The 13,174-nt window shown below is 47.0% G+C and overlaps 1 protein-coding gene across 1 annotated transcript in view; it reads right to left on the bottom strand.

Annotated features, from left to right (window-relative positions):
• Positions 1 to 13,174, bottom strand: part of LOC310871919 (putative voltage-dependent N-type calcium channel subunit alpha-1B) — a gene marked incomplete at both ends in the record, with an annotated part of 193,130 nt that overhangs the window by 137,957 nt on the left and 41,999 nt on the right. Inside the window, 3 exons of the mRNA XM_083783557.1 lie at positions 8,155 to 8,342; positions 8,531 to 8,683; positions 9,846 to 9,937. Coding sequence (XP_083639683.1) covers positions 8,155 to 8,342; positions 8,531 to 8,683; positions 9,846 to 9,937 — 433 coding nt within the window. The remainder of the gene's footprint in view (positions 1 to 8,154; positions 8,343 to 8,530; positions 8,684 to 9,845; positions 9,938 to 13,174) is intronic.

Below are 13,174 nucleotides of genomic sequence, written 5' to 3' on the forward strand. Positions count from 1 at the left end.
GAGCTCCATTCTAACCCCTAAATCTGTTAGCCTGAGAACGCCCATCAATTTAGCAGCAGCACTCCCCCACAGGCTGGGGCCTGGGAGTGACTCTGCCTAGTACACACTGTACAACTGTTACACTCGTCTCCCACAGGCTGGGGCCTGGGAGTGACTCTGCCTAGTACACACTGTACAACTGTTACACTCGTCTCCCACAGGCTGGGGCCTGGGAGTGACTGTGCCTAGTACACACTGTACAACTGTTACACTCGTCTCCCGCAGGCTGGGGCCTGGGAGTGACTCTGCCTAGTACACACTGTACAACTGTTACACTCGTCCCCCACAGGCTGGGGCCTGGGAGTGACTGTGCCTAGTACACACTGTACAACTGTTACACTCGTCCCCCACAGGCTGGGGCCTGGGAGTGACTCTGCCTAGTACACACTGTACAACTGTTACACTCGTCTCCCACAGGCTGGGGCCTGGGAGTGACTCTGCCTAGTACACACTGTACAACTGTTACACTCGTCTCCCACAGGCTGGGGCCTGGGAGAGACTCTGCCTAGTACACACTGTACAACTGTTACACTCGTCTCCCGCAGGCTGGGGCCTGGGAGTGACTCTGCCTAGTACACACTGTACAACTGTTACACTCGTCCCCCACAGGCTGGGGCCTGGGAGTGACTCTGCCTAGTACACACTGTACAACTGTTAGTTAGAAAGCATGTCAAATTGAAGGACTGTGGTTTGTGAAATCTCACTGCTCTATACAGTGTCAAATCACGGTTTTCTTGTTTTAAGAGATGAACAGAGAAACTGAGGTAGAGAGAGAAGCTGCAACCAGAGGAGGAATGTATTGTCTGTATACTATACATACAGTATAGCTCTTGTTTTTGTCGACTAAAACTAAGACGAAAAATGTACGTCGACTATATTTTTATATATATTTAAAAAAAAACTAAATTAAAACTAAGCTATGATGACTAAAACTAAGACTAAATATAATTGACAATTTCGTCAACAGCTAAAAACTAGACTAAAATGCTAGGAAGGGGACTAGTGGACACGAGATCCAGTATAAATCATTTTACACTTGGTTGCATGCTGAAAATAGCCGATCTACAAGCTACGAAGCTTGTAGATCGGCTATTTTCGGCATCAAGGCCCGTCATTACGATGGCATCAAGGCCCGCCAGAATACATTTTAGTCGACTAAATCAACTGTAGATTTAGTCGACTAAAACCTTATGACATTTAGTCTAGTAAGACTAACACTAAACATTCCACGTGACTAAAATGTGAACTAAAAGTAAATGAAAACTATTCAAGAGACTAAAACTAAAACCTAAATTTGCTGCCAAAAACAACACTGCTCCTCAGCGTTCATTTCACTCAGACGGTGGAGCCAGAGTACTGCCACCCACGCCACCCTGGGTGCCCCCTGTTTGACAGAGCCTGGCACCCAGAGTACTGCCACCCACGCCACCCTGGGTGCCACCTGTCTGACAGAGCCTGGCACCCAGAGTACTGCCACCCACGCCACCCTGGGTGCCACCTGTCTGACAGAGCCTGGCACCCAGAGTACTGCCACCCACGCCACCCTGGGTGCCCCCTGTCTGACAGAGCCTGGCACCCAGAGTACTGCCACCCACACCACCCTGGGTGCCCCCTGTCTGACAGCGCCTGGCACCGTGCCACGCCACCCTGGGTGCCCCCTGTCTGACAGCGCCTGGCACCGTGCCACGCCACCCTGGGTGCCACCTGTCTGACAGAGCCTGGCACCGTGCCACGCCACCCTGGGTGCCACCTGTCTGACAGAGCCTGGCACCGTGCCACGCCACCCTGGGTGCCACCTGTCTGACAGAGCCTGGCACCGTGCCACGCCACCCTGGGTGCCACCTGTCTGACAGAGCCTGGCACCGTGCCACGCCACCCTGGGTGCCACCTGTCTGACAGAGCCTGGCACCGTGCCACGCCACCCTGGGTGCCACCTGTCTGACAGAGCCTGGCACCGTGCCACGCCACCCTGGGTGCCACCTGTCTGACAGAGCCTGGCACCGTGCCACGCCACCCTGGGTGCCACCTGTCTGACAGAGCCTGGCACCGTGCCACGCCACCCTGGGTGCCACCTGTCTGACAGAGCCTGGCACCGTGCCACGCCACCCTGGGTGCCACCTGTCTGACAGCGCCTGGCATAGTGTATAGTGTATAGCAGGGATGTCAAACTCAAATACACAGTGGGCCAAAATAAAGAAATTGAGGGCCGGGCTGTGTTTCAACACACAGGCCATTTTTGGGGAGAGGGGTAGCTGAAAGTTGACCACAAGTGATATACTTTCACTGCTGATCAATAGTGAAGAGAAGACGCATGCGCTTGCGGGCCCTCGATACGTGACGATGCACTCGCAGTGCATTGTGGGACTTGTAGTATTATGGTGGTCCGTGCAATATACCAGAGGGCCAGTTCTAATACTAATTAAATATCATCCCGCGGGCCAAAGATAATTCATTCATGGGCCTGATTTGGCCCCCGGGCCTTGAGTTTGACATATATAGTGTATAGTGTATAGTGTATATGGTGATGAGAGCTTTATTTCTTGCTGTTGCGTTGGGTTTACTTTGACAGCCGTCTTTTCCCTTCACGTCTCTCGATGCCAGCAAGCATGAAAAAGCAGTTTAAATGAACTCTGCATCCACGTTGACACATCCGTGTGTTTTCCATGATGATGAATGAATATGAATGAAAGGCTGTCAAAAATGGCTGATTAAGCATTATCTTATATACTTTGGCTATTGAAAAATAGCAGATCGACAAGCTCGTAGCGAGCTTGTCGATCTGCCATTCTTTGAAAAATCGTGAAAATGTGGCGCAAATCTTTTATTATATATTCTTTCAGAGCCAACGTATTCTTTACTCAAATATTTGCTTCTGGGGGGTCCCTGGAACAGCATATTTTCAGATGGGGGTCCGCGGCCAAATACAGATAATTCTGGGGGTCCTTGACATGAAAAGGGTTGAGCACCAACTGACATTAGGTTTTTCAGAAAACCTTTACGATTTAGAAGATTTTTCTTTCTAGAATCGGCTTCGGTCCTAAATGGGTGAAGCCTTCAGTCTCTTGGCTTAGTGTCTTTTTGAAGAGCTAATGCTGCAACCACGCTGATCTATTCTCTTCTATTATAGATTTGATTATATTCAATCATATCACATCATATACCGTAGCCCAGGTCTTGGGTTGACTTGACTTGATGTGAAATCCATATTTCACACACATACATCTACCCCGAACACACACACACGCACGCACACAAAACAACCTATGACTAATAGGGTCTTAGGGTCTCCTAATGAGAAATTGACTGTCTGTCTGCCACCCCCCCCCCATCCACCCCCTGTACAACGAGTCACACACACACACACACACACACACACACACACACACACACACACACACACACACACACACACACACACACACACACACACACACACACACACACACACACACACACACACACACACACACACACACACACACACACACCTTTGCGTTAGTATTGTATTACGCAAGCGATTAGAACAAGCCAGTATACCGTAACCCTTAAACTCAGTCTAAATCTAAACCCCCAACCTCCTCAACTGGAATCTTTTTTAAATCTAGTTCCCTCATTTCTCTTTGGCGAGGACCAATGCAGGAAATTGTTCTCACAATGTCTATTTCTTAAATTCTATGTTGGTCCTCATGAGAATAGTATAATACAAGAACACGCACGCACCCACGCACACACACACACACACACACACACACACACACACACACACACACACACACACACACACGCACGCACACGCACACACACAGGCTGGCTGGCAGAGACAGATGTGCGCTCGTCAGGGCCGTGATAGATGATGCTCTCTGATGAACTGGTCACGGTCAGGAAATGAGGCAGTTGTCTCCCCCCCCCCCCTTCTCTTTGTACCCCCCCCCCCCCCCTTCCCTTTGTGGCTCAATCAGAGAGAGAGAGAGAGAGAGAGAGAGAGAGAGAGAGAGAGAGAGCTCACCAATCACCAGCAGCCACCTCTCCCCTACAGTCTTGTTGTTGTTGTTGTGAACAATATGCCACCAGATTACTGGCACTGCTGCTAGTGTAAATGTGCTTTAGAGAGAGAGAGAGAGAGAGAGAGAGAGAGAGAGAGAGAGAGAGAGAGAGAGGGAGAGGGAGAGGGAGAGGGAGAGGGAGAGGGAGAGGGAGAGGGAGAGGGAGAGGGAGAGGGAGAGAGAGAGAGAGAGAGAGACAGAGGGAGAGAGAGAGAGAGAGAGAGAGAGAGAGAACCAACAGCCAGGAAAAGACAGAAAGATGGATGGAGAGAGATTAAAAGAAAGAGAGAGAAATAGAGAAATGAGACAGACAGACCTACAGACAGACAAAGAGCGAGAGACAGCGAGAGAGAGAGAGAGAGAGAGAGAGAGAGAGAGAGAGAGAGAGAGAGAGAGAGAGAGAGAGAGAGAGAATATTGTTGCAGTCAGGCAGTAAACCTTGTACAGTATATCCAATTAAATCCATCTGTCAACCTTTCATGATTTTTTTTCCTAAATCAATGCCCTACTTTCTGCAAAAGTAGCAACACGTCACGATCCGCGATGCAAACGCGCTGTGAGCTTGCAGACTAAGTGTACATCTGTGGGACCTACAGTATATAAATATGTAACCATGAAAAGTATTATTAACAAGAGCTTGTTGACTATAAATGATTGTAAAGTATGTGTTTTGTCCACCACTCGACAGCGACGACACACTAATGAGGAATGGACTGAGCTGGAGCCCCTCGCCGCCGCCTGGCCTCCCGTTCAGGCTAATTCTGGATTAGCACCTTGTTTTAACCCATTCATACCCGAGGCCGAATGGAAAAAGAAAAAGGCTTACAAACCCTCAACGTTTTCTGAAAAACCCATGTTTCTATGTCAGTGGTTCTCAAACTATTTCATCTCAAGGACCCCCAAATATTTGATATAATCGGCCGCCGACCCCCATCTGAAAAAGGGACCCAGAAGCAAAGATTTGAGTTAAAAAGATTCGCTCTGAAAGAAGATTTGCGCCACATTTTCAAAAGAATAGCAGAACTACAAGCTCGTATAGCGCAGCACTCGGTGCCGCGCTACGAGCTTGCAGTCGTCAATAGCTAAAGTATAACATAATGCTTCTAAAACACCAAAAGGCGTTTCCCGTCCTGAATGGACTAAATAGGGATTATTCATCATGCCCATGATGATGATGCTCAGCGCTTGGCCAGCGCTGCTGGTGCAAAAGGTGTGTGATCCGTGCACTGTAGCATTAACCACTGTGTGCTCCATGCACTGTAGCATTAACCACTGTGTGCTCCATGCACTGTAGCATTTACCACTGTGTGATCCATGCACTGTAGCATTAACCACTGTGTGATCCATGCACTGTAGCATTTACCACTGTGTGATCCATGCACTGTAGCATTAACCACTGCACATGGCTGTGTGATCCGTGCACTGTAGCATTAACCACTGTGTGATCCATGCACTGTAGCATTAACCACTGTGTGCTCCGTGCACTGTAGCATTTACCACTGTGTGATCCATGCACTGTAGCATTAACCACTGTGTGATCCATGCACTGTAGCATTAACCACTGTGTGCTCCGTGCACTGTAGCATTAACCACTGTGTGCTCCATGCACTGTAGCATTAACCACTGTGTGCTCCGTGCACTGTAGCATTAACCACTGTGTGCTCCATGCACTGTAGCATTAACCACTGTGTGATCCATGCACTGTAGCATTAACCACTGTGTGCTCCATGCACTGTAGCATTAACCACTGTGTGATCCATGCACTGTAGCATTAACCACTGTGTGCTCCATGCACTGTAGCATTAACCACTGCACATGGCTGTGTGATCCGTGCACTGTAGCATTAACCACTGTGTGATCCATGCACTGTAGCATTAACCACTGTGTGCTCCGTGCACTGTAGCATTTACCACTGTGTGATCCATGCACTGTAGCATTAACCACTGTGTGATCCACTCACTGTAGCATTAACCACTGTGTGATCCACTCACTGTAGCATTAACCACTGTGTGATCCATGCACTGTAGCATTAACCACTGTGTGATCCATGCACTGTAGCATTAACCACTGTGTGATCCATGCACTGTAGCATTAACCACTGTGTGATCCATGCACTGTAGCATTAACCACTGTGTGCTCCATGCACTGTAGCATTAACCACTGTGTGATCCATGCACTGTAGCATTAACCACTGTGTGCTCCATGCACTGTAGCATTAACCACTGTGTGATCCATGCACTGTAGCATTAACCACTGCACCTGGCTGTGTGATCCATGCACTGTAGCATTAACCACTGCACCTGGCAGTGTGATCCGTGTTCTCTAGTTTTAACCACATTCAACCAAAAGGTTTCAGAGAGAGTGGAGGCAGTGCCTACAGTATACGTTCTGGGCTGGAAGGAAGGTTCCACACCTCACGTCCACAGTCTGAACGACTGAAGGAAGGTTCCACCTCACGTCCACAGTCTGAACGACTGAAGGAAGGTTCCACCTCACGTCCACAGTCTGAACGACTGAAGGAAGGTTCCACCTCACGTCCACAGTCTGAACGACTGAAGGAAGGTTCCACCTCACGTCCACAGTCTGAACGACTGAAGGAAGGTTCCACACCTCACGTCCACAGTCTGAACGACTGAAGGAAGGTTCCACCTCACGTCCACAGTCTGAACGACTGAAGGAAGGTTCCACCTCACGTCCACAGTCTGAACGACTGAAGGAAGGTTCCACCTCACGTCCACAGTCTGAACGACTGAAGCGAGCCACGATGGCCTGTCCCCAGGCAACGAGGAAATAGACTGCCCAGTGCCCATGCAGCCACAAAGAAACATGGTGGGGAAACAATTATTCCACATCAAAGAAATGGGGCAGAATCAGATACGCCCTGGGCTGTTTCCTGCTCACGGCAACCAAACTACTATTGATCGCAATGGCTGCAACCATTGCTCGCTCTCTCTCTAGAGCTTTTTAATAATTTATCCAAATGCATAATCGCCTCTCTTGCATGATATAATTGCGACTCTTGTGCAAATGTCAAAAGTGCAATGATTTCTTACATACTTGGAGTAAACCAAGCAGCAGCATTGTGGTCCTGGTGGGAAATGGGGGCTGTGTGCATGCTTTGTGTGTGTGTGTTTGTGCGTGTGTGTGTGCGTGTGTGTGTGTGTGTGTGTGTGTGTGTGTGTGTTTGTGTGTGTGTGTGTGCGTGTGTGTGTGTTTGTGTGTGTGTGTGTGCGTGTGTGTGTGTTTGTGTGTGTGTGTGTGCGTGTGTGTGTGTTTGTGTGTGTGTGTGTGTTTGTGTGTGTGTGTGTGTGTGTGTGTGTGTGTGTTTGTGTGTGTGTGTGTGCGTGTGTGCGTGTGTGTGTGTGTGTGTGTGCGTGTGTGTGTGTTTGTGTGTGTGTGTGTGCGTGCGTGCGTTCGGGACTGTGTATGTATTTATTGGAACAAAAGCAGACAAATACTGTAAATACATGTTCGTATGCAGTGCAGCAACACATTTACTTGTAATTTATTCAACAATCTGTACTGTACTATAGGTAGAAATAATGAAAGAACCACGTATATTAGTACGGTTGTAGATCTGCAATTTTCAACAAAAGTGGAGTGGAGTGAGTGTGGAACTATAGTGGCCCTCTGGAGTGAGTGTGGAACTATAGTGGCCCTCTGGAGTGAGTGTGGAACTATATAGTGGCCCTCTGGAGTGAGTGTGGAACTATATAGTGGCCCTCTGGAGTGAGTGTGGAACTATAGTGGCCCTCTGGAGTGAGTGTGGAACTATAGTGGCCCTCTGGAGTGAGTGTGGAACTATAGTGGCCCTCTGGAGTGAGTGTGGAACTATAGTGGCCCTCTGGAGTGAGTGTGGAACTATAGTGGCCCTCTGGAGTGAGTGTGGAACTATATAGTGGCCCTCTGGAGTGAGTGTGGAACTATAGTGGCCCTCTGGAGTGAGTGTGGAACTATAGTGGCCCTCTGGAGTGAGTGTGGAACTATAGTGGCCCTCTGGAGTGAGTGTGGAACTATAGTGGCCCTCTCCATGGTCAAAGTTGCCCACCCCTGAAGTATATATAGTACTCACGTCGTAGAGGATCTCCACCCAGCCCTCCATGGTGATGCACTGGAACACGGTGAGAATGGCGAAGAGGATGTTGTCAAAGTTGGTGATGCCGTAGCTGGGTCCGATCCAGTACTCCCGACACTCCGTGCCGTTGGGGCACGTCCTGGCGGGCAGGTCGTGACCGCAGACAAACTCTACTGCCTGCTCGCCTGTATAGTGTCGACACCATATATAGAGTTACAAAGCAAGGAAAAACATCTTACACACTTAAGTTCCAGACTAAATATCTACGCAGTGATATTAAAGTCTGGCCATGCCAGGCTATACGTTCTAGCTGGCCCCTCCTCTATACCCCTGAGCCCACTGCCACCACCCCGGGCCCCTCATCATCACCTACCTGTCTCCAGGCTGAAGCAGGTGCGATGGAACTTGCCCATGTAGAAGTCCAGGCCGATGATGGCGAACATGAGGATAGCGAAGAAGAGCAATAATCCAATCTGCAGCAGGGGAACCATAGCTTTCATGATAGACTTCAGCACCACCTGCAGACCTGATGACCACGGTTGGAAAAAAGACACAAAAAAAGCACCCATTAAGGCAACGTGGAATGCAGTATATTTAGACTGATGATAATGATCCTAGATTACTATCTCTATATGCATGTGATGTAATTGCCTCGTGTTTGCCTTGCTTACTGCTAAATCGCTCTGGATCAATGCCTACATTGTAAATTGCTGTGGTGGTCGACAACAATGAACTGCTGGTCTGCACAGGCAGACCAGCAGTGTGGTGGTCGACAACAATGAACTGCTGGTCTGCACAGGCAGACCAGCAGTGTGGTGGTCGACAACAATGAACTGCTGGTCTGCACAGGCAGACCAGCAGTGTGGTGGTCGACAACAATGAACTGCTGGTCTGCACAGGCAGGCATCGACTAGTAGGTCTTTCTTTAACCACCAGAATCCAAATGATGAAAAATAGCATAGTTCACAATGTGTCGCATTGCAATGGATTGTGAGCTGGTAGATTGGCTATGTATTGCAACGCATTTCTGTTTCACTAAGGATAGACGTTTTAAGAGGTTAAGATGTACAGAATGCACTCCACAAAGCCTCAGGGAAGCCAATTGGTCTATTTTTCTCTTCTTCTTTTAAACAAGTAACTTGTTGTTGTTGAGCTGAACTAGCCTGCTCGCTCAGGGGATACATTGAATCTTGACCATCAGGTCATAACTTCTGTGAATGTCCCTCTCAATAGAAGAGCATTGAGACTAAATACAACCCAAATTGTATAAGTTATACTGTAGGCTATTTATAACATACTCTAACACAGTGGTTCCCAAACCTTTTCATGTCAAGGACCCCCAAATTGACACTAATTAGCCCGCGGACGCCCTTTTGAAAATATATGCCAGGGACCCCCATGAGAGTAGATTTGTACGGCTGTAGCAGTGATTCTCAACCCGTTTAATTTCAAGGACCCCCAGTTTCACATGCATTAGTCTACGGACCCCCATTTAATGGCATTTCTATCACTGGGACCCACAATTTATATTCAATGAATCAATGTTAATTTAACTCTGAGAGTGTACAAATGGAACCAAATGGACCCGTCAGGGTCTATTCGGTTCCATTTGTACACTCTCAGAGTTACAGACCCATAAAGGTCCATTTGGTTCCAAACTATCATATCCAGAGTCAATAAAAACTTACTGGGGATCCCAGAGACCAGCTTCAGTGGCCGAAGGACCCTCACCGCCCTCAGAGTCCGCAGGTCAAAGTCGGCCCCCACGGTGGTCAAGATCCTGCACGCATGGGGAGAAAAGAAAAGCAACCATGAGCTGAATACATTTACTAGAGGACGCGAGAGAGTGGAACTTGTTACGGACTGTTCTGAAGTCTAGGGGTTTACTGCCCGCAACATGGATGAAAGAACAACACCGCTCATACATTTCTTTTAATACTCAAGACAGATAACTAATATACAAAGTGGCTTAAATGCATAACGAACAATGATAACAGAATGGCTCTGTGAGCACAGAATTACGGAATGAACACTTCAGGGTGATGAACGGAACAAACAAACAAAAGGAAGGTGAGGATTGCCAGACGAACAACACTAACTCAAAACCCTGACAAACAAATACAAAACTACAACTGAAACCTAACACACAGGAACTAGCATCCCTTCATTAGGTAAACCTAACACACAGGAACTAGCATCCCTTCATTAGGTAAACCTAACACACAGGAACTAGCATCCCTTCATTAGGTAAACCTAACACACAGGAACTAGCATCCCTTCATTAGGTAAACCTAACACACAGGAACTAGCATCCCTTCATTAGGTAAACCTAACACACAGGAACTAGCATCCCTTCATTAGGTAAACCTAACACACAGGAACTAGCATCCCTTCATTAGGTAAACCTAACACACAGGAACTAGCATCCCTTCATTAGGTAAACCTAACACACAAGAACTAGCATCCCTTCATTAGGTAAACCTAACACACAAGAACTAGCATCCCTTCATTAGGTAAACCTAACACACAGGAACTAGCATCCCTTCATTAGGTAAACCTAACACACAGGAACTAGCATCCCTTCATTAGGTAAACCTAACACACAGGAACTAGCATCCCTTCATTAGGTAAACCTAACACACAAGAACTAGCATCCCTTCATTAGGTAAACCTAACACACAAGAACTAGCATCCCTTCATTAGGTAAACCTAACACACAGGAACTAGCATCCCTTCATTAGGTAAACCTAACACACAGGAACTAGCATCCCTTCATTAGGTAAACCTAACACACAAGAACTAGCATCCCTTCATTAGGTAAACCTAACACACAGGAACTAGCATCCCTTCATTAGGTAAACCTAACACACAAGAACTAGCATCCCTTCATTAGGTATAGGCAGAACAACAAGTAGGCGCTGGCACAATGTCTCCACCACGTTAACCCATTTATTACCTGCTGCCGACCCCCTATCCCCTATCCCCTATCCCCTACCCCCTATCCCCCTATCCCCCTATCCCCTATCCCCCTATCCCCTATCCCCTTATCCCCTATCCCCTATCCCCCTATCCCCTATCCCCTATCCCCTATCCCCCTATCCCCTCTGTGCAGCCCAGTCCTCTCATTATGTGAGTCAGATCAGAGAAACGTTGAGCAAATATGAAGGCGACAGACGCTCCCATTCACAGACTGACTCCAGTGAGAGGCAGTGAGACACAGTGTCAATATTGGACCTTTCACAGCCATTATGTCTGCCGTGTCGTCCATGTGTGTACAGAGTAGTCTAATGTTTACAGTACAGAGTACAGAGTAGTCTAATGTTTACAGTACAGAGTACAGAGTAGTCTAATGTTTACAGTACAGAGTACAGAGTAGTCTAATGTTTACAGTACAGAGTACAGAGTAGTCTAATGTTCGTACGACAAACAACCCATCCGTCATCTACACAGGCTGGCAGAACCTTTACTACCGATCCGTCATCTACACAGGCTGGCAGAACCTTTACTACCGATCCGTCATCTACACAGGCTGGCAGAACCTTTACTAAAACAGTGCAGGGTAGAACGCTCGCAAGACTCTTCTCCCTTCTGGCTCCAAAACTACAGTAGGCCTATAACTAAACTACAGTAGGCCTATAACTAAACTACAGTAGGCCTATAACTAAACTACAGTAGGCCTATAACTAAACTACAGTAGGCCTATAACTAAACTACAGTAGGCCTGTATGTATATGGAATGCACGTTCCCATTGCAATCAGAACTGCATGCAGACAGACTCACTCCCAATCTTCCACCGTAGCACTTAAAGTAAACCCACCTCTTCAGACTCCATCTTAGCCCGTATAGCACTTAACCCATTCTGACCCGAGATCAGATTCATACGAGGTTTCCACTGGACACACACTGGTCTGATGAACCCATTCTGACCTGAGATCAGATTCTAAAAATGTCAGTCGTTCTTCGATTTTTCAAAAAATAGCAGACCTACAAGCTCGTATCGCGCCACTCGGTGGCGCGATATGAGCTTGTAGATCTGCTATTTTTAAATAGTTAAAGCATAACATGATGCCGACACCAAAATGGGTGCCCGGTCAGAATGGGTTAAAGTAAACCCACCTCTTCAGACTCCATCTTAGCCCGTAGCACTTAAAGTAAACCCACCTCTTCAGACTCCATCTTAGCCCGTGGCACTTACACTATAGCCTCGAATTCTACATTCTACTGTTAAATAGATATTAGGTTCTTAGCTTGCTTATGATTCTTGATGGACTATTTCTATTAATTTGATGTATTACCATGTGTTGTTCTTGCTTACTGTAAGTCTCTGTGGATTAAGAGCGTCTGCTAAATGCCTAAATTGTTAATTGCAGTGTTAGAACGCCTTTTATTTGTCTACATAAAAAAAAAAATGAAAATGATATTATCACACATCTCAGACAGTGCTCATTTCCCTAAAGGAAATGTGTGTATTTAATTAAGTCTGACGAGAAGCAGAGATGAAACAAATCCCCACCGGTGATTAAAAAAATGTAAAAAGAAAATGATCAGGGGTTTGGGTTAATGGCTGCAGGCTGTCAGGAAAACATGCGTTATGCGATAACAATGTTTAATATTGTGATGAGGACTCGCGATAGTAAGAAAACGAATACCTAAGTGTGTGGTTCTTTCTGCCTTTGGTTTGCTGAGTGATAACATAGAAGAACCCAGACAACGGATGAATGCACACTTAAAAGAAGACGAAGGAAATTGATTATATTTCCATTCCAATATCACAGTTTTGCTGAATACATTGCACCGGGCTACAGTGGCTACTGACACTGAATGTATACTGTATATGCACCAGCTCAGCAATATAGTTTCTCACTGCTCCGCTTAAAACTATTTCTCCTGATCTAAGCAACAAACACAGCCATCATACGTGGATTGCTGAAATGAATAAAACCCTGACAGTTCCGCGCCCCCAAACTTAGCTCTGATCCATAGCTCTAATGCGTTTCATTTAGAGCTATGTTACTC

This window comes from Protomyctophum parallelum (genome assembly GCF_964188405.1).
Source record: "Protomyctophum parallelum genome assembly, chromosome: 15".
Lineage (NCBI taxonomy): Eukaryota > Metazoa > Chordata > Actinopteri > Myctophiformes > Myctophidae > Protomyctophum > Protomyctophum parallelum.